This window comes from Bombyx mandarina, chromosome 07, assembly GCF_030267445.1.
Source record: "Bombyx mandarina strain Sakado chromosome 07, ASM3026744v2".
Classification (NCBI taxonomy): domain Eukaryota; kingdom Metazoa; phylum Arthropoda; class Insecta; order Lepidoptera; family Bombycidae; genus Bombyx; species Bombyx mandarina.
This window is the reverse complement of record NC_143214.1, coordinates 1-22,163: the sequence shown is the minus strand read 5'-3', so window position 1 is coordinate 22,163 and position 22,163 is coordinate 1. Positions and strand designations below refer to the sequence as shown.

The 22,163-nt window shown below is 44.2% G+C and overlaps 2 protein-coding genes across 2 annotated transcripts; both read right to left on the bottom strand.

Annotated features, from left to right (window-relative positions):
- Positions 1-7,464: 7,464 nt before the first annotated feature.
- LOC149502589 (uncharacterized) lies at positions 7,465-10,200 on the bottom strand. The gene has a single exon (XM_089728578.1). The coding sequence runs from the start codon at positions 9,737-9,739 to the stop codon at positions 8,279-8,281; it is 1,461 nt and encodes a 486-aa protein (XP_089584704.1). The 5' UTR covers positions 9,740-10,200; the 3' UTR covers positions 7,465-8,278.
- A 6,189-nt stretch (positions 10,201-16,389) lies between these two features.
- LOC149502588 (uncharacterized) lies at positions 16,390-19,696 on the bottom strand. Its single transcript, XM_089728577.1, has one exon. It carries the CDS (start codon positions 18,959-18,961, stop codon positions 17,438-17,440), a length of 1,524 nt encoding a protein of 507 aa, XP_089584703.1. The 5' UTR covers positions 18,962-19,696; the 3' UTR covers positions 16,390-17,437.
- Positions 19,697-22,163: the final 2,467 nt, after the last annotated feature.

Here is a 22,163-nt window from a genome sequence, read left to right as displayed (position 1 = left end):
TAGGTTTGGGTTAGGTTAGGTTAGGTTAGGTTTTTTTTTTTTTTTTATAAACTAATCTCTCCTCCAAATTAATTGGAGACCTGTTGTACCTCATTCATTCTAGTTCTATCAATCATCCTTCCGCATCTATACCCATACGTCACATCCACGCACTTCTTTCACATTATTGCCGCTGGGATTTCGGCCTAATTTATCTAAACTATATTTTTAATATTTTGTACAGGTTCAATAATTTTAAGTTCTTATGTTTTATTATGTGACTTATATCTATCAGTCTATCTTTAAACATTTATTATTTACACTATTACTATTCTCTAAGTTGCTTATTATCTATTTTCGTTTCTTATATACTATTACAATTGTTAATATCTAATTTTTACAGTTTATTTACATTCTTATTTGCATATCTTATCTAACTTACATTATATTACTATTTCTTATCATATGTTAATATATACTTATGATATACGTAATCATATGTGTGTCTATTATTTATTTTTACTTATAACTTTACTAACAATATCTTTACAATACGTTATAAAACTGTCTCTTACTTTTTTATTTTCCATTATATTTTTTATTTCTACTGTACAAATTTGGATTTTTATCTTAGTTTCTAGGTCTTGTCTCTCCCGGCTAAATATGGCACATTCTGTTATAATGTGTAAGGGCGTTTCGTCGTATATTGAGTCGCATGGGCATGCCGGACTGTCTCTCAGCTTAAACCGATACAGATAAGACAGAAACCCCCCGTGTCCAGTCATAAGTTGTGTCACTGTTTGGTCAAATTTCAGTTTCCTCACAATAGGATACGCCGTCTCCACCCGTGGAAAGAAGGCCTTCGTGACCGATGCTGTTTCCCCGTCGTCATATCTACGGTGCCATTCTTTTATAGAGGTTCCCCTTATTTGTGTTTTAATATAGGACACCGGGCACGCGCTGTAGTCCGCTTTAGTTTTTAGTTTAAGGGCCGCTTCCTTTGCCAATTTGTCAGCTCTTTCATTTCCTTTAAATCCCACGTGGGCCTTGATCCACAATATTTTTATTATTTTGCCTATTCTTTGTAGAGCTATAATATTCTCTCTAGCTTCCACGGCCAACGGGTGATAGCAATCGTTGTTTATTATAGAGTCCAGTGCCGCTCTTGAGTCACAGAAAACACAGAACTCACTCGCCCCTGATCCCATTATCACACTAGTGGCCTTCGCCAGCAGCCAATTCTTACCGGAAAAATCGGCAAGTGGTGTCGTTGTATAGCCCGTCGAAGCGCCGTTCTCGACGCACCAAAAAACTCACAGGTCGTCACTCTAAATCTAGAGAAAAATTCACTTTTGTGTCCCGAGCACGTGGTCACAAAATGTTTTTCACTCTATCTCTTTTCACAGCTTATTCCGGATGGTGCTGTTTACACTTCCGTGTTTGTCTCTTCAAGGCGCTTCTGTTGGTATATCACACTCCTGTCGAACTGCCCTATTTCTAGGACCACGTGGCCACGTGGTTTCGAGAAAAAGTGTTGTATCTCCGGGTACTTTCACTGAAAAAATCTGAAATTGGGGTGGAAGGTGTGCGGCACCGTGTGCTATAGAAATACACTTGAAAAACAACACGTCGTCGATCAATATCGAGCGGCGCACGCCACTTTGTGTTCCAAGCACGTGGTTTTTTCAGATTTTCCGGAATAACTCCTGAACCCGTTGTCTCCGAAGCACGCGGTTTTCAGCGTCGGCTTCCTGGTCACTGTCCGCTTCTTTTAAGACCACTTTCACTGCAATCCATGCACTTGAGACTATTTTTCGGATTTTTTAAACGCGGAGCGATGTATTTTCGTGGCGCTCGCGGTCGTGGCTGCCAGCAGACTGGTTAGGTTAGGTTAGGTTAGGTTTTTTTTTTTTTTTTTTTTTTTTTTTTTTTTTTTTTTTTTTTTTTTTTTTTTTTTTTTTTTTTTTTTCTGCCTTTCCCCGTTCGTAGGATCAACGGGATCTTGTTGGTCTAAATTTTCTCATTCATATCAGTTCTCGCATTTATGCCTCTCGCACTTTCACGCTTCATACTACACTTTCATTCATCACCTTTTATTCTTCTCCGGGAAATTACTCCCGCTAATTTATACTACTTGTACCTTTATTTCTTAATTTTATCAGGGGAATTAACTTTTTCAGAGTTCTTACTTTTATTCCAAAAAAACAGTTTTGTTATTTACACTATAGCCTTTTGGGATCTTTACGTAACTTTACATTACTAATTACTTTGTACAGTGTTCTCTTAAATTCTAACATTTTGTATTTTCTTATTCTATGCTTAGTATCTATTTACATTTATATTCTTATTTCTATACATTGTTATACTTTGTTATTTGTATTTTTGTTCTTATATCTATGTTACAATAATATGTTTATCTGTGGACACTGTTATTAGCCAGCAGTTATTAGTGCATTTTACTATAAAGTCTTGTAACCCAATTGCTCATATTTTCCTACTCACTTATTTCTTTTTTTTTACTTAATTATTAGCTACTTAATTTATGACAATAATATATAAATATACATATTATATCTATATGTATTGACTTTCTTTTACTTTTTCTATATTTTATCCTATTTACAATTGTTTGTTGGGGCACGATTTTTGAGTTTGTGTGTGTGTCTGAGTGTGTTTTATTGATATAATCATATATAGGCCGTGGCACTGTCTTCAGAAGGGCGCCCCGGCGAAGGAGTAGTTCGAGCGCGGAGGCTCCAATCTCGGCGGTCCGTGCTGGAGGCGTGGTCTCGCCGCTTGGCGGACCCGTCGGCCGGCCTCCGTACCGTCGAGGCGGTCCGTCCGGTCCTCGCGGACTGGGTGGGCCGCGACCGCGGATGCCTCACCTTCCGGCTGACGCAGATGTTGACCGGCCATGGGTGTTTTGGCCGGTACCTCTTTAAGATAGCCGGAAGGGAACCGACGGCGCAGTGCCACCACTGCGCGGACCGCGACGAGGAAGACACAGCGGAACACACGCTGGCGCGTTGCTCTGGATTCGACGAGCAACGCGCCGCCCTCGTCGCGGTCATTGGAGAGGACCTCTCGCTGCCGCGCGTCGTGGCTACGATGCTCGGCAGCGACGCGTCCTGGAAGGCGATGCTCGACTTCTGCGAGTCCACCATCTCGCAGAAGGAGGCGGCGGAGCGAGAGAGGGAGAGCTCTTCCCTTTCCGCACCGATCCGTCGCCGTCGAGCCGGGGGCCGGAGGCGGGAATACGCCCGTACGTCCCGGCCCCTGTAGGTGGCGGCCTCCCCCCGGTGAAGGTCAAGGGGCGACCTGAGGGGGTGAGGCCGCGCGGCGCGCTACCAGCACTCTAGCGCGCTGCCGTGGAGTGAATAGAGCGACCGGTCGACGGTGTATCGCGTCCCGACCCGGCAGGCTGGTTCTGGTCCAGCGGGGTATTCCGGGACACCAGCGGCACCGTCTGGGCGGCCCGACGGGCTGCCGTACCGAGACGGCCGACGTTTCAGAGCCTTCGATTCGCCTCGAAGGCTCCGTCGGCTGGGCGTCCTTGGGGTGAGCCGCGCCGTCTGGTTGTAGTGTTGACCGCGGTAGCCCCCCTACCTCATCCGGGTTCTGACCTCGGAGGGGATCGGACGTCGGGTGTAAGAGTGCAGAGGAGTCGTTTAGTGGGTGGGCTCTAAAATCCTTGGGCCCGCGGTCTGCTCACAACACCATGCAGATCGTTGAGTCTCACATACCCCGCGCGCCCCTTTTGCGCGGGGACCTCGTAGGAGGTTCGGCCCTCTACCCGAAAAAAAAAAAAAAAAAAAAAAGGTTCCCGAGGGACCTGGGCAGGCCCCCCGGCGCTTCGATTCGCCTCGAAGGCTCCGTCGGCTGGGCGTCCTTGGGGTGAGCCGCGCCGTCTGGTTGTAGTGTTGACCGCGGTAGCCCCCCTACCTCATCCGGGTTCTGACCTCGGAGGGGATCGGACGTCGGGTGTAAGAGTGCAGAGGAGTCGTTTAGTGGGTGGGCTCTAAAATCCTTGGGCCCGCGGTCTGCTCACAACACCATGCAGATCGTTGAGTCTCACATACCCCGCGCGCCCCTTTTGCGCGGGGACCTCGTAGGAGGTTCGGCCCTCTACCCGAAAAAAAAAAAAAAAAAAAAAGGTTTTTTTTTTTTTTTTTTTTTTTTTTTTTTTTTTTTTTTTTTTTTTTTTTTTTTTTTATTTCTGTCTACCTCCGACGTTATCGGAGCCTATGTTAATCCTAATTCTCTTTCTCATTCCAGTTCTCGCTATTTTTTTTTCCGCTCGCACATTCATGCCGCATACATTTTCTTTCTGCATTCATCATATCTTACTTTCCTTATTTTGGGTGGGACTCCCATTCTGAACCTATTCTATTCTATTACTTATTTACTATCATGTAGGGGGAAATAACCGCACATTTTTATCTTTTATTTTTACACAATTTTTCTTATCAATTAAATAAATCAAAATTTCAACAATTTCTTTCAGTTTTCTTAATCTTACAATAGCTTCTTATTTCTATTACCACTTATTAAAATACATACTCCTATTATACTTATTTCTATGCTTAATATATATATATCTAAATATACTATCAGCATATTTACTTAAACTGTTCTATTTCTATGTACTACCTTCTGTGCAATCTTTGTACAATACTTTAAAAGTGTTTCCCTATCCTTCCCCCGCATCACTTCCCCGATTGTTTCTTTGTCCAATTTTATTTGTAGTTCCTGTTCCAGTTCATATCTTTCCACAGCGTGTACAGGACATTCCAATAGGAGATGTGGCACGGTTTCATCAGTGTTTGGGTTGCAGATGCACGATGGACTCCCCTTGCACCTAAACCGATTTAGGTACTCGGAGAATCCACCGTGCCCCGTCATAATCTGTGCCCTAATGCTGGTTATTTCCATTTTTCTTATTGTCCTATACGCCGCCACCGCATCCGGGAAAAAGATTTTGGTGATCTTGGCAGTGTGGCCGGATTTGTATCTCCGATTCCACTCGTCAAGCGTCTTCATGCGTATGTGGCGCTTGACGAATGAGATCGGACACAGATCATAGTCCGGTCTTCTCTTTAGGTTCAGGGCGGCCTCCTTTGCAAGTTGATCCGCTCTCTCATTGCCCGCTAACCCTGCGTGGGCCTTTATCCAGAAGAAGGATACCACCTTGTTCTGGAGAGATGCAGCTGTTATGTTCTCTCTGGTCTCCACTGCCAGGGGATGAAGGCAATTTGGGTTTTTCACGGTCAAAAGAGCCGCCATGGAGTCACTAAATACCCCGAAAGAAGGCGCCTTGGTTTTCCTAATTTCCCGCGTTGCTCGACATATCGCGAGAAGCTCAGCCTGGTAGACCGTACAGTATCCTGGTAACGCCAACTTGAGGGTGCGCGTCTCAGCCTCTCCGTTCCATATGGACAGAGCTGCCCCGACACGCCCCTCAATCTTACTACCGTCGGTGAAGATTTTCACCTGTTGGTCCGAATTGGCGCTAACTTCTTCCCGGTTTACCAAGCCGATGATCTTCAGTTCGCTTCGCTCCGCGGGATGCGGGGACTCCAGCGCAGAGGTCATCCGCTCCACCTCTCTATCTCCCAATATTGCCTGTGGCACCCCTTTCCTAGCTCTGTACAAAGAAGCCACCTCGTGGATTCTCAGATCCAGGGGTAGTATCCCGGCTAGTAGGAGCACGGAATTTAGTGAGACGGTGCGGTACACCTTGCACATTTTCTGTGCTATTCCCCGCTGCACGACGCCTAGCTGTTTTATAATTCCCAGCTTGTTGGCGGCTTCTGCCCATGCGCTGGCGGCGTATAAAACTATTGGTTCCACTGTAGCCACGTATATGATTTTTATTACTTCAGGGTTTAGGCCCCAGTTTACTTTTGCAGCTCTGCTCAGCTGCTTGTGGACTGCGATGGCCTTGCGACATACTTCAGAGATGTGCGCGTTAAACGTGAGTCCATCGTCGACGGTGAGGCCTAGTATTTTGATCTTTTTGGACATAGCAACACCAACCCCGCCCATGCTCAAACGTGGGATGTCATATTTTAGCTTTTTTGTAATGACCATTGCACTGGTCTTGTGTGGTGCGAAGTTTAACTTGTTTTCCACGCCCCACGCTCGAACACGTTCAAGGGCGGCATTTGCTTGTCTCTCTATTTCCAATGCCGTATCACCATCGAAGACTAGGATCACGTCGTCAGCGAAGGCTTGCGCGTAATCTCCTCTTCTCTCAAGTTCTTTGAGCAGGGGATCTAGTACGAGGTTCCAGAGAATGGGGCCCCCAATTGAGCCTTGTACGCAACCCTTCTCCGTGCTTCTTTGGTGCTCAGCGCCGGCGTATCTTACCCGTACTTTCCTGTCGCGCAGGTAACTGTCGATTACCCTTCTCAGGTTGACCGGACACCTTTCCTCAGCCAGTCGGACTCTTATGGCTGGCCACCAGGCGTTGTCGAAGGCTCCCTCTATGTCCAGCGATATTAATGTTACTATTTTCTTTAGTTTTAGCTTTTTGCGTATTTTTTGCATGAGGGTATAGAGGGAGTCTTCGGTACTCCTTTGTGGCATGAATCCGTACTGGCGAGTACTCATCCTCGGCGCTATGTAGAACCTGAGTCGGGAAACCAACATTTTCTCGTAAATTTTTCCGAGTACCGGCAATAGGCCGATCGGACGGTACGCCTTTGGTGATGTGTAGTCTGGCTTCCCTGGTTTCCGTAGTACAACCACTGTCGCATCTTTCCATACTCTGGGGAAGTGGTTGTATGCCAGACATTTATTTATGATAGCCAGAAAAATTTCGGGGTCTTTGCTGATGGCATGGTTGCAAATATCGGCTGTGAGGCCGTCCATTCCTGGAGCCTTCTTTGGGTTGAACGACTCACTCGACGCCTTCAGTTCGGCTATGGTGAATGGAGGGTCGTATGGTTCACCATTTTCGCCTTCATTCACCAATTCCGCCTCCAGTCTGACACGGCTGTGGTGAGCGTTGTCCGCAGCAAGGTGGTCTTCTGGATACAGGGTTTCCGCTATGTATCGGGCGGATCCTTCCGCGTCCAGCGCCTCCCCATCTTTCACCAGCGGCGCGTCTTCCACTCTGCTCGCTGTCCTTCCTATAATCCTGTAGATCCCCTCCCATACCCCCTCCCTATCCTGTTTACAGCAGAACTCTTTCCAACTATCGGTTTGGGCTCTGGCTGCCTCTAACTCATACTCTTCTTTCTGTTGCAGGTACTCTTCGACAACAATACTTCTACGGACTGGAGCAGCGCACCTGATCCTCCTCTTTTTGGTAGCTACCGCTTTTTTCAATTTTGTGAGTCGCTCCGACCACCACGGCAAGGTAAGTTTTTCTGTTTGTTTCTTTATTGGCATAGATTCTTTACATGCTTTTGTAATTATTTCTGTGTAATTGTTTACTATTTTATCTATTTGCTCTACTTTGCTTATTTTATCTATTTCCTCTTTGGTGATTTTGTGTTCTTGGCTTAGCTGGGTGAGTTTCTCATGAAACTCGGGCCAGTTTGCCTTTTTTGTATTAAATATTCTAGTGGTTCTTTCTACCTTTAGCCCTTTTGATTTAGTCTGTAGAATTTTGAAGACGATGCCGTTGTGGTCGGAGTTGCATAGACCCTCGACGACTTTCCAGTCTGCCACTTTGTCGAGGATATTTGTCGAACAAGCTGTTATGTCGACGTAGCTGCTATAGCGTTGTCCTCCCCTTATTGTGTCAAAGGTAGGGATTTCTCCTGCGTTAAGTATATGCAGCCCGATCTCCCCGAGAGTCCCACATACCTCTTCTCCCCTACAGTCGACCGTCGGGCTGCCCCACCAGGTGCTTTTGGCGTTAGCGTCGCCTCCGACGATTATGGGCTTAGAACCATTTTTGGCCACTATTTCTTTAAGGTGGTCAAGGTAGGGCTCCACTGGTTTGTCCGGCTCGAAGTATATGGACGCCAGCGTGATCTCCCAGGCACTGGTCTGGATCCCCACCACAACTATATTGTTTGTGGTGAGTTTTGGGTACTGCTTTACATTCAGATTGTTATCAAAGACTGCAATTGCAGCCTTAACAGTCCCATCTCCATCGTCCGTATTCTGGAAGATCCTTACTCCTCTGTAGTTCTTCATTGTCCTGGTCCCCCCAGTGTATGGCTCTTGCAGCAGGGCTACGGCCACTCCTTGTTTTTGTGCCTCGAGTAGCAGCTCGACTGTCGCAAGCCTTTTTCGTTGGAGGTTCGCTTGCATATAGCTGTATGTTGTGGTGGCAACCTTGGCGTTAACAATACGCTACGGTCGAACGGGCCAATTCGTCCCAGCGGCGGCGTACAGGACACCCAGAACTGAAGGCATTGTGCTCTATTTGCGTCAGTTTCGTCTTTCTGCAGTTTCTGCAGGCCGGTGGCTCCCCAGCTAGCCAATCCGCGCACTCCGCTCTCAGGTGGGGGCCGCCGCAGTGGCTGCATGCGTCTGCAGTCTCATGGCAGTACTTACGGCCGTGGCCGTACCCCAGGCAGCGCGTGCACTGGACTAGTGGGGTCTGATCTTCTGCTCTGACCCGCTGGAGATCTATATAAACATAGCCTATTTCCGTTACCCGCCTCCAGACACTGGGCGAAACGCTAACAATTACATGGTTAGTGTGAGGGTTTCTGGCTCTCCTTCTATATTTAACTGTTATCCTATCCTCCCCCTCCTCGAGGCCGCGGAATACAGCCCCATTCTGGTTCCGAAGAGCCTTGAGGATGTCCTCGTCGGTATTTACCGTCAGTACATCCCCAAGCCTGACCAGCGGATCCTTGTTTTCCACGTCCTCGATGGTGAGGCTGCCACCTTCTTTTTCTATTTTATCCTTTATTTTATCCCGTTCTTCCTTTGACTCAAAGCCCATTATTACTTTCCTATTTTTGGCCTTTCTTACCCTCTCCACTTTTACCCATCCCTCCTTAGCGTCTATGGCTTTTCTTACTCTTTCGAGCACCTCTTCTCCTGTTTCCGTCTCCACGGTTGAGGTGACCGCGACCGAGTGCAGCGTGCGCTTTTGAAGCGCCCTATCGGTCTGGGTCGCGGTCACCCCAGCGTAGGTAGGCGTTTCTATGTTTTCCATTTTTCCGGCATGTCTTTCAATCGTCGCCTTCAGTTCTTCCATTTTCCTGCCGTTTTCCAGCATCAGGTTAGTGTGTTCCTCTAAACGTGCCATGATTAGGCTTCCGTCGGAGGTAGAGGAGGGGGAGGGGGCGGAGTTGTAAGGAGGAGCATCAAACGCTCCCACTCCCCTCTCCGCCCGCCCTCCCACCGTTGTACTTCCCTTCGTCTTGAGCTCTTTTTCAGATTCCTTGATCAGCTCAAGTAGTCGTGTGAGTGCCTTTTCAACCCCCTCCTTTATCTCTGTCTTAAGGTTCCGTGAGGCCCTCAAATGGGCCTTCGCCTTATTCAGACAGGCTGCCGCTTCTGCTGCTCTGCTAACATAAAATTTTTTAGGGGACTCGTCATTTCCCGTTGATGCTCTGCGCACGGCGAGGATGTTTCCCGCTGGCTTGGTGGCCACCTTAGTTGTTTCTGCAGGGCCTGCCTGCGTTGTCGCATTGGTCTTTGTTTTTTCTAGGCATGTTTTCGCAGTCAGTTCTTCGCTTCGCTCAGCGGCCTCCCACCTGTCTATACTTTTCCGAACGATCACCTTTGGGGGTGACTTATAGCTCTCCTGTCTTTTAACAGGCGTGCGGAGTCCAAGTCCAAACATTTTGAGAATGTGATGCGGAGGGGCAGATAGTTTTGTAAAAGTTATAAAAAGGAACTGCCCCTTTTGTTGTAACCGTTAAAAGACTACAGAGATAAAACAGTGGTCAATATGTATAAGATGAGTCACTGACTCTAGTCAGTACTCGAGCACACACTTTAGATAACTAATACAATATTAATGATAACTTTCTTTTTAAATTACATCTATTTTAGAGAATAAAGGAATTTCTCTATGTAGAGTCACTTGGCTGCGCCAATTTGTGTCAAAATTTGTAGTGTCAATTTATAATAAAATAAAATATAATAAAGAAAATAAAAAAAATAAAAATAAGGAAGAGATTTTATTTGCCCAATAGGCTCGGTCAAAATATAAGCCGTGCTGTCTGTACTACTCAGAGAGATATGTCTTGTTTAAATGTAATTTTTATATTATATTTTATTTTACAGGTGCTCTACTCTGCGAGATGGCGTCCAGGTAATGCAGCTCCGGATCACAAGTCAACGTGTCTACACGCAGGTAAGTGTGCCCAGGTAAGTACAAAAATTTTTCTTATTTTGGGTAGAGGGACTCTACCTAGAGCAGTTCTGGTAAGGTCCCGCTGTCCCTTAACCCGTATTATTGTGTACAAAAGAAATCGCATCCAAATCGGCCGGTAAACCACCGAGCTATGGAAGTTTTAATCCTTCAAAGATGGCGGCCAAGATGGCCGACCAAATCTTTAAAAGATCACTACTCCGCCAATTTTGTAGCTAGAAGGACGCGGCTTTCTCTGCCAAGTGAAGGGGCCTTTTGTCTGTTCGTTTGCGGTGTTTATTGACAGGCTCTACTTCCAACTCTAGATAGAGTCGGTAGGTAGTTTGTTCAATTCTGGCTCCCCTCGCTATGTCAGCTACGAAAACCACGTCTCTCCACGACTTATGGTTCACTAGTTAGAGCCGATTCAAACTTTTCAAGATGGCCGTCAAAATGGCCGATTTATTCTAAAATTGGCAGTTTTCACTCTAAGCTACCCGTGTTTGGGCTTGATTTTTGCGTCTTGAAGAGAACTATTCAATAATTTTATGAAACCCTTAAACTTTTACACCCCCGATTTTTAAAAATGAAAAAACCCCTTATTTTTAATAAAAAACTGCGTATTTCTTAAAATTTAAACCTAAAAACACAAATAAAAGCACAAATAGTCTTAGAATTACTAGCCTTAATTTAACATATACAAAGATTTTTGTCAGGGCTTCGTTTAAGGGTAGCACGTGTCAACCCTTAAACTTTAAATGTCTATATCTTCGTAATTTCAAGTTGGATTTTCTTGATTTTTGGAATGTAAGTAGAGCTCGGCGAGGTGTATCGATATATTATTTTAAAGTAATACGTCGTCGATCTTATTTTTAAAATAAAAATTTTTAAAAATTGCCAAAATTTAAAAATATCTTATCTCGGCTCCCACTTGTCCAATTTTCACGCTTGAAGTGTCGGACGGCTCGTCGCAGCGGGTTCTTTGATTCTATAGTGCTCTAAGCTCCCGGCTGCCTCGGGATCCACGACCACGTGTCCACGTGGTTTTTGTTTTTTCCTTTATATCTCAGTCATTTCCCACGGGAAAAATCCGGGACTTAGCCGAGCTTGTAGGTCTCCCAAATGCCCTAGTGGAGGCACTTTAAAAAAGGGGGGTCATAGATCTAAATCGGCCTTCCGCGCCGTTTTAAGATCAGAAAAAACTTAAAATTAGGGTTTTTCACCTTCCACTCACTCAGTTTTCACTTTTTTGATTTCAAAATTTCACTGTTATAATGCACTCGCTTTCCCGCACAATTTGACACTTTGCGCGTAAAAATCGGTTCACAATTACTATTTTTCCGCGATTTTTTAAGATTTTTCGGTGCGGAGCGGCACTTGGCAGTGAGCGGCTATCTTGGCGCTTCGAATGCGACTGGTTAGGTTAGGTTAGGTTAGGTTAGGTTAGGTTAGGTTAGGTTAGGTTAGGTTAGGTTAGGTTAGGTTAGGTTAGGTTAGGTTAGGTTAGGTTAGGTTAGGTTAGGTTTTTTTTTTTTTTTTTTTTTTTTTTTTTTTTTTTTTTTTTTTTCTGTATCTTATGTTTTATAATCTTGGTTGTTTGATTCTCGTTAGGGATTTATATGTGTTATATGTAATAATAGTTACTTTGTTTCTCCTTTTGGGGAGTATGTTTTTTGGCAGATCGCTATTTGATACGTTTCTGTCCATATTACATATCCCCGTGTTATATTGTTTATGCTTATACATATATCTGTATTTAGTTATATATACTTACTTTACATTTATATATCATACTTTTTATACATTTCCTATATATACGAATATATTGTATCATTATACCCTTGTATTTTTATTTGTTTCTTATCAGTCTATTTTTGTGTTTATTAATATGTATTTGGTAGTGTATTTATTCTAATTGTTTTCATTTATTTTCTTGATGTTGTTGATTATTGTTTGGCAAAACGAAGTGAAAGAGTTGATTGCAGCTTTCTTTTTTAACATTTCAGGTAAATTATATGGTGACACCTGTACTTCGTGGCACGTTTCTTCGTGGCTGTGCCTTTTCGCAGCGAACACTTGGCAGTTTTTAAGGAGGTGTTCTACAGTTTGGCTGGAAGTGCCGTCGCAGGGGCAGGTGTCATCTGGTGCTATTTTGAAGCGATGTAAGTATGTCTTGTGATATCCATGGCCTGTGAGTATTTGTGTAAGCTGAAAGTTTGTTTGTGTGCATTTGTTGAGTTCTTTGATGTCGTTCAGTTTTGGTAGTAGTGTTTTTGTGTGTGAGCCCTGCGGGGAGCTTTCGTATCTGGCTTGCCAGATGGCGTGGTGTTCTGTGTGAATCTTGTGTTTCACGTAGGATATTGAGAACTGCGAGTAGTCGGGGGCCTTGTGCATGCGTGCGCCGCTGTTGGCAGCCGCATCGGCTTCCTCGTTTCCTATGACACCCGAGTGTCCCTTTACCCAGTCTATGAAAATTTTGTGTGTAGTGTGGTTAGCGTGTATGAGTTTGTGTATGTTCACTATGATGGGGTGTGTGTTGCTTCTGTTATTTATCGCGTATATTGATGAGAGAGAATCGGTGAAGATGTATGTGTGGGGATGATTTTCGCTTACAATCCACTGACAGGCTTTCCAGATGGCGTACAGCTCTGCCTGGAAGACTGTGCAGCTACTGTGTAATTTGTACTTTTTTGTTACGGATGTTTCAGTGTCGCCGGGTCTGTAAAGCACGAATGCGGCTCCAACTGATCCATCGTCCTGCTTACTTCCGTCAGTGAATACGCGAGTGACCAGAGCACTGTCCGTCATTTCGGAGTTAATTCGGTGTTCAGAGGAGGGTATGGGTTTGATTGTCGGCCTTCTAGCGGGATGTAGGAGGTCCTTGACGGGGACAGGTTTCTCATAAGAAATGTCATTGGGGAGGAATTCAGTTTTCCCAGTGAGCCTGACTTTTTCGATTTGGTGTACTTCTCGGATTTTTAGGTCTAGAGGGGTGAATTGTGCGAGAGCCAGAGCAGCGGAGGTTGAAATAGTGCGGAATCCTCTGATGGCTTTTAGGGCAAAACCACGCTGCATGCTCATCAAAGATTTTTTGATGTAGCGCTTGTTTACTATGTGTCCCCACACCCCGGCAGCGTAGGTGACGATTGGCTCGATGACTCGGAGATAGATGGTGCGCACGTTCTCGGGATGAGCACCCCAGGTTGGTCGGGAGTACAAGCACAGTTTGTTGAATATTCGCGAGGCTTTTCCCAGGACGTACTGTACATGGCGGCCAAAGAGTAGCTTTTCGTCCAAAATTATTCCGAGGAGCTTGATCTCCTTACAGGTTTTTAAGATTTGACCGTCCATCTCCATCTTAAGAGTTCTGGCCTTGGGGGTGAAGGCGATCAGTTGTGTTTTGGAGGCCCCGAATTCGAGCTTGACGCTTTTTCCCCAATTCACTATCTGTTGGAGAACCGTGTCGGTGAGCTCCTCTAGGCGATTGACATTTTCGGCGGTGACCACGAGTACCACATCGTCTGCGTAGGCCTGCATGTGGCATCCAGATGGTAGATGGATCTCCAATAGTTCATCAAGTATGATGTTCCACAATGCAGGCCCGCACACCGAGCCCTGAACGCAACCTTTTGACGTGGCTCTGGAGACGCGAACTCCTCCGTGGTCCAGAACGACGCGCCTGTCTCGGAGGTAGCTCTTGATGAGGCCGTAGATATTTTTGGGGCATCGTATATCTCTAAGGCGGTGTAATAGGACCGGCCACCAGGCGTTATCAAAAGCCGCCCTGATGTCGAGCGAGACGGCGACAACCTGTGACCTCTCTTGTTTGGCTTTTCGTATAGTGTCTATCAGGGTGTTAATGGCGTCGACCGTGCCGGTTTGCTCCTTGAAGACGAACTGTCGTTGACTGCTCCTTCCTGTGACAGATGCCCAATGCATAATCCGTATGGTGATCAGTTTTTCGAGGAGCTTTCCAAGGACGGGGATGAGTCCAATGGGTCGGAATGAGGTGAGAGATGTGTGGTCGCTTTTACCGGGCTTCGGGATGATTTTTACATACGCAGTTTTCCACTGATTGGGGAAGTGTTGAAGGGTGAGGCAGCGGTTCATAATGTTGGTGATTAAGCGGGGGTAAGCGGATGCGAATTGTTGGCATATGTCAGCTGTTATGTGATCGAGCCCTGGGGCCTTTTTGGGGTTCATGTATTGCAGACACTCCATGACCTCCTCCTCGGTGAATGGTAGGTCATTTTCAGTGTCTACGGGAGCGTCGTAGCATGCGCGAAGTTGGTGATGTCGTGCTATGGTGTCTGGAGTGTCAGCAGGGTAAAAGTGCTCTAAGAGAGCCTCCGCCGTCTCTTTTGCACAGGTGGTGAATGTATTTCCAGTCTTAAGAGTAGCTGGTGGCCGTTTAGGGGTGGATTCCTTTAAAAGTCTGTTGGTGAGTGACCATACATTTTCCTTCGTTTGTAATTCACAGAAGCTGCGGAAGCTTCTCGTCGACTCTGCACGTAGGGCATCGGCGTACAGGGCTTTTTTCGTCTGCTGTTGCTCTATGAGGTCATCCAATGGTAGGTTTTGTCTCTTGGCCGCACGTAATCTGCGATGTACGTTGATTACCTCGTTTTTAAGGTCCTGAAGACGATCGTTCCACCAAGGCGGCTTGTGTCTATTCCCAGAGCCTGCTTTTACTCGCATCGATGCCCTACAGGCCCGGTGTAGGATGTCCGTGACTTCCCGAAGGAGCGACTCAAGTCCCTCTGGGCTTAAGCTTTCAACGCTCCTATCAAGGATAGGAGCTAGGTTAGGTTAGGTTAGGTTAGGTTAGGTTAGGTTAGGTTAGGTTAGGTTAGGTTAGGTTAGGTTAGGTTAGGTTAGGTTAGGTTAGGTTAGGTTAGGTTAGGTTAGGTTAGGTTAGGTTAGGTTAGGTTAGGTTAGGTTAGGTTTTTTTTTTTTTTTTTTTTTTTTTTTTTTACTCGTGTTTCCCCTGACTTTGTCAGAGCGCTTATTTAGGTTTATTTAGATTTGTTTCAGTATTTATTAAGTTTACTTAGTTTTTTGATTTTTAAATTTTTTCTTCCCAAAATTATTAACGAATTTTACGAACGAAATTTATTAACGAAATTTACAGTTACTTAATTTTGTAATACAACAGTTCCCCATGCTTACCAGGCCATATTATTCCTAATAAGGTGGAAGCATGGGTCAGTCTTCTTTATTCCGTTTTATTGTTCGTTCTGCTATTTTTGTTGCGTACTCCAGTAGGATGCCCCTTTCCTTTTTACTACGCATGATGTGGCTGATGCTGTTTAGGCTCAGCCCCATCTTTAACTCCTGCTCTAACGTCCACCTCTCAGCCGCAAAAACACCGCATTCCAGGAGAATGTGAGGGACAGACTCAATTGCGCCGGGCTCGCAGATGCACGATGGGTCCCGCTTACACTTGAATCGGTGCAAGTATTCGGAGAACCCACCGTGCCCTGTCAGCACTTGTGTTAGCACCCCCCGTGGTTCTATTTTGCGCACGATCCGGTATGCATCTCCAGCGTCTGGGAAAAACATTTTTGTGACCCCCGCGGTTTCTCCGTTTCTATATCTCCGGTTCCACTCACCCAGCGACTCCAGACGGATCTGTCGCCTGACGTATGAAACCGGACAGAGGTCATAGTCCGGCTTTGCTTTCCTTTTTAGAGCCGCTTCTTTGGCCAGGTGATCGGCGCGCTCATTACCTTCTAGTCCAGCGTGTGCCTTTATCCAGAACAAGGATATATCTTTGCCCTGGGATAAAGCCACGTCGAGGTTCCCTCTAGCTTCCACTGCTAAGGCGTGGAGGGCACTTTGGTTCGTGACTGTCTGTAGTGCGGCCTTTGAGTCACTGTAAATGCCAAAAGTTCCCTCCCTGCGCCGCAGTATCTGCCTGGTGGCTACGCATATTGCCAGGTTAGGTTAGGTTAGGTTAGGTTAGGTTAGGTTAGGTTAGGTTAGGTTAGGTTAGGTTAGGTTAGGTTAGGTTAGGTTAGGTTAGGTTAGGTTAGGTTAGGTTAGGTTAGGTTAGGTTAGGTTAGGTTAGGTTAGGTTAGGTTAGGTTAGGTTAGGTTAGGTTAGGTTAGGTTAGGTTAGGTTAGGTTAGGTTAGGTTAGGTTAGGTTAGGTTAGGTTAGGTTAGGTTAGGTTAGGTTAGGTTAGGTTAGGTTAGGTTAGGTTAGGTTAGGTTAGGTTAGGTTAGGTTAGGTTAGGTTAGGTTAGGTTAGGTTAGGTTAGGTTAGGTTAGGTTTTTTTTTTTTTTTTTTTTTTTTTTTTTCTGCTTTTCCCCGATCATGAGAACACCGGGTCCTTATTTATCTATGTACTCTTTCATTCAAGTTCTCACATGTATTCCTCTCGCACTTTCAAGCCGCATACATAATCTTTCTTATATCCTTCCACATTCATTCTTTGCCGGGTGGGACTCCCGCTTCTCTATACTAAGATATTTTTATTCTTTTATTTTAGGAAAATAAAGTTTGTACAGTTTTATTTTAATTTCTGGTTTGTCTACGGTAGTATTTATACTTTACGTATTATATTGGTTTTCCTTGCAAGTACTGCACACTTGTTCTTATTTTAATTACAATTTTCTTTACTTATTTAACTATTATACTTATCTTTTATTTCACTTATTATATTTCTAACATTCTAACATTACTTTTTTCTTAGTTCTTAGCTTATATCTATAAAACTTACATTAGTATATACTCTTAATTACCATCTAATTGCTACATTTTTCCGTTCGATATTAGTTAGTTATATTCATAACTTTATTATTTTTACAACAGAAAGTACTTGCGTTTATTTCATTATTATGTTTGCTATTATTATGCCTTTAGCAGGTTTGGTGAGTTTTCTGTTGTGTTGTGACTGGTTTGTGCTTTCTTTCTATATTTTTAAAACTCATTTGCCTAGGCAATAACATATATATACTAAATTTATATATATTTATTGACTATTTTCTTTAGACAATTTTCATTTTATTTCGCATTTTTTGTTCCTGTAAGTGTTCTTGTGCTGATATCATCGTGTATATTCAATATACATTCTGTATATCATTTGTGTTCGTGTTGTTGTGTATTTCATGTTTGTGTGTGTTGTGTTTTTGTTTCTGTGTGCTTTGTGTCTGTGTGTACGTGCTGTGTAATGTCCTGCATGGTCATACATATGTTGTGTTAGCGCGAGCCAAGTAATCCCACTTTTTTCGTACCGGGCATTCGGCGCTAAAAGCGTTATGGTCGGCCTTCCGCAACCCAGAGTGTGAGCAGTTGCAGCACCGCGGTTCGGTCCCTGCGATAAAGTCTGCGCATTTCTCGCGCAGATGCGGTCCTCCACAGTGACTGCATCTGTCCACACTCTCGGTGCAAAATTTTCGACCATGTCCAAATGCGAGGCACCTCGTGCATTGGATGAGCGGAGACTGGTCCTCGACTCTGACCCTTTGAAGGTCCAGATAGAGGGCTCCAGCTTCCGTCATCCTCTGCCATACTTTCGGCTTCACTTGTAAGATGATGTGCGCGGTCTTTGGGTTTCTGGTACGTTTTTTAAATTTTATCTCCATTTGCATGTCTTCTTCCGGTAGGCCCATGAATATGTTCTTGTTTTGGACGTGGAGTGCCTTAATCATATCGTCGTCTTCACTTTCCACGAAAACATCCTTCAGGACAACGAGAGGGCTCTTGTTCTTCATGGGCGCTACTACCAGTCCATCCCCACGACTCTCTATTATCTCTTGGACTTTCTTTCTTTCCTCCTCGGTGTCGCAACCCAATATAATAGTTTGGTTTTTCGCCTTGCGTACCTTGTTAATTTTAAGTCCAGTGCCTCTGGCGTCAACTGCCCTCTTCACCCTGGCGAGCACCTCGTCAGCAGTCTCCTGACTGCCTTCGAGAGTGACCGCCATCGAATGAAGTGCAGGACGGTGGACGGGTTTTGCTGCTGCGACGCTGGCGTATGACTTAGAGACTGGAGCTAGGTTTATATCGCATGCCAGTGCTTTTGCGACCTCCGTAAGTTCTTGTTTTGCTGCGACGACATCATCGGCAATACCACCGACCAGATCCTTGACGAGAGCGTGCGTTCGACTCTCGACCGCCTCGGTCGTTTGGTCCATGGCAGCTCTGGTCTCGTCGATCCTGTCGATGATCTTGTCGATCATGTCGGAGCCCCGGCCGTCATTTTCGTCATTCAATTGTATTATGTCTGTTTTTAGGCTTAGTTCCATCTCGCTTAGTCGTTTAGTCAATGCCTTTTCCACCTCTCCCAGCTTCTTTAAGATGACATCTGTGCCATCAGACGATGAGGTTTTTGTCGGTGTCCTTGTCTTTGGGGCTCCTGCTTCGAGACTCTCAATACGCCTACTGAGCTCGAAAATTGCACGTATGCCCTTGTCTGACTGCACCTCCAGGAACTGCTTTATGTCCCTCCTCATCTGAGGGTACTCATGGACCTTCGAGGGTATATCCTCGAAAGTCTTCATCATTTCCTGGAGGAGCTGTTCACTCGACAGCGCAGCGTAGTTCTGTTGCTGCTTTTTGAAAATGTCCATATTGTCGAGTGATCTTCTTTTGATGTCTGGTCTTTTAATAAACGTCCTTGCCGCACCCTGCGCCACTGCGGTTGTGGTAGGACTGGGAGTGGTAGGCTTTTTGGAGGCGCCCGAAGTCGTGGGTGTACGGTACATTTTTAATTATGTGAGTGTATATGAGTACGGTGTATGTGTCGGGGAAAGTTGTCCCTTTATATTATGTTTGCCAGACCCTGTAAAGGGGGGTCGGTGTCTAATATAAAATAAAATCTTATCTAAGTTGTGTATATACTTGTAAAGTTTGAGATAAATTAAATTAATAATATCACGTCGTTTTAGTTATAGTCAGGTTTCTAACGAATACAATTATGTACTCACTGCAGCAATAGAACTAATGTTATTATATCCTAAAAATAAAAATTAAAAATGTTATGTCGAATATTTGTTCGGTCAAAATACAAATTCAATAGAACACGATATAATCGGAAACAATAACAAAAACAAGACCAGATGGTGCGACGCGTGACTCACCGCTCGCTAACTTGTAAACAAGTATCACGCCACCGGTGCCGCGTCGTTCCATTGGTCGCAAGATTTATCAATTTCTTGCGGCTTGAATTAAAGTTTTATAGTTACTAAGAGTGTTGGGTTCCGTTTATAATTTTTAATTTTACTGTATTACCATATTACTTATTTATACTACTTTATTATAATTATGTATTTATATTATTATTATGTACTGTATACTGTTTCCGATGTTCACCAAAGATATAAATAAATGTGTCACGATTCAGTCAAACTGATAACTTATTCTAGACATAACACACTCACCAAAAGTATGTACAGTTCCTAAAATTTTTTTAATATTTCTACTTAATAATAAAACATAAAAAATAAAATAAGACAAAATTAAAATGAAATAAAAATAAAGAATAAAGAATAAAAGAAAATCAAAATATACAGTTCATCCAACGAGCCCCGAGTGGTCACTTGTCATCGTTAGATCGTCTTCCAATTTTAACCTTGTGGCGAACGGCGACTGCGCTACGTCAGCTGCTACGCTGCTACGCTACTACGCTGCTCGGCTACGATGATGTCTACGCCACTTTCCAATTTGTGTGACGTAGCCTAAGCCTCCTTCTTGACAATCAGGCCACCCGTTGAGACAGATAATGTTTCTTTCTCTATCGCTCTCGTTGCGCTTTCAACACGAATAAAGAAATGCCCGTAACTCACAAACCCCTAGGGATAAAAATCCAGAATTTTGTAGGAATGTTGGAAATGATCTAGGCCACGTCCAACACCAAAAAAGGGGGGGGGTCACAGATCTTAATCTCGACTTATTCGTGCTGAAAGTTGAGTTGTTGCGCACCTTTTAAATTAATTCCTATATCTCCGTCCTGGAATGAGATATTGTTGTGATCTAAACGGTCTTTGAGAGAAGGCTTCTTGGGCTATCTCTGGAGCTAACCTGCTTTGTCCAATTCCTAGTGGAAGGGGGACCACGTGTCCACGTGGTTTCCACTTTTTAGGGTGTAGCTCTGTCAGTTTGCACCGGAAAAATCCGAAACTCGGGTCGAAGGTGTATGGCACTTAGGGCTTTAAAGCTGCACTAGAAAAAATGCACGTCATCGATCGAAATCGGGAGGCGCACGCAACTTTGTGTAGTGAACACACTGTTTTTCGGGTTTTTCTTTAATAACTTTTGGCCCAGTGGTCTCCTGGTCACGCGGTTTTCACGACTACGTTCCTCGTCACCTTCCGCTTCTTTAGACACAACTTTCACTATAATCTGTGCACTTTTCACTATTTTTCTGATTTTTTGAACGCGGAGCGGCCTATTATCGTGGCGCTTGGGCTCGCGGTTGCGCTGCGACTGGTTAGGTTAGGTTAGGTTAGGTTAGGTTAGGTTAGGTTAGGCTAGGTTAGGTTAGGTTAGGTTAGGTTAGGTTAGGTTAGGTTAGGTTAGGTTAGGTTAGTTTTTTTTGTTAGGTTAGGTTAGTTAGGTTAGGTTAGGTTAGGTTAGGTTAGGTTAGGTTAGGTTAGGTTTTAGGTTAGGTTTTAGGTTAGGTTAGGTTAGGTTTTTTTTTTAGGTTAGGTTAGGTTAGGTTAGGTTTTAGGTTTAGGTTAGGTTTTTTTTTTTTTTTTTTTTTTTTTAGGTTTATTGGTTTAGGTTAGGTTAGGTTTAGGTTAGGTTAGTTAGGTTAGGTTAGGTTAGGTTTTAGGTTAGGGTTAGGTTAGGTTAGGTTAGGTTAGGTTAGGTTAGGTTAGGTTAGTTATTAGGTTAGGTTAGGTTAGGTTAGGTTTAGGTTAGGTTAGGTTTTTAGGTTAGTTTTTTTTTTTTTAGGTTAGGTTAGGTTTAGGTTAGGTTAGGTTTAGGTTAGGTTAGGTTAGGTTAGGTTAGGTTAGGTTAGGTTAGGTTAGGTTAGGTTAGGTTAGGTTAGTTAGGTTTAGGTTAGGTTAGGTTAGGTTAGGTTAGGTTAGGTTAGGTTAGGTTAGGTTAGGTTAGGTTAGGTTAGGTTAGGTTTAGGTTAGGTTAGGTTAGGTTAGGTTAGTTAGGTTAGGTTAGGTTAGGTTAGGTTTAGGTTAGGTTAGGTTAGGTTAGGTTAGGTTAGGTTAGGTTAGGTTAGGTTAGGTTAGGTTAGGTTAGGTTAGGTTAGGTTAGGTTAGGTTAGGTTAGGTTAGGTTAGGTTTAGGTTAGGTTAGGTTAGGTTAGGTTGTTAGGTTAGGTTAGGTTTAGGTTAGGTTAGGTTTAGGTTAGGTTAGGTTAGGTTTAGGTTAGGTTAGGTTTTAGGTTAGGTTAGGTTAGGTTAGGTTAGGTTAGGTTAGGTTAGGTTAGGTTAGGTTAGGTTAGTAGGTTAGGTTAGGTTAGGTTAGGTTAGGTTAGGTTAGGTTAGGTTAGGTTAGGTTAGGTTAGGTTAGGTTAAGGTTAGGTTAGGTTAGGTTAGGTTTAGGTTAGGTTAGGTTAGGTTAGGTTAGGTTAGGTTAGTTAGGTTAGGTTAGGTTAGGGTTAGGTTAGGTTTTAGGTTAGGTTAGGTTAGGTTAGGTTAGGTTAGTTAGGTTAGGTTAGTTTAGGTTAGGTTAGGTTAGGTTATTAGGTTAGGTTAGGTTAGGTTAGGTTAGGTTAGGTTTAGGTTAGGTTAGGTTAGTTAGGTTAGGTTAGGTTTAGGTTAGGTTAGGTTAGGTTAGGTTAGGTTAGGTTAGGTTTAGGTTAGGTTAGGTTAGGTTAGGTTAGGTTAGGTTAGGTTAGGTTAGGTTAGGTTAGGTTAGGTTAGGTTAGGTTAGGTTAGGTTAGGTTAGGTTAGGTTAGGTTAGGTTAGGTTAGGTTAGGTTAGGTTAGGTTAGGTTAGGTTAGGTT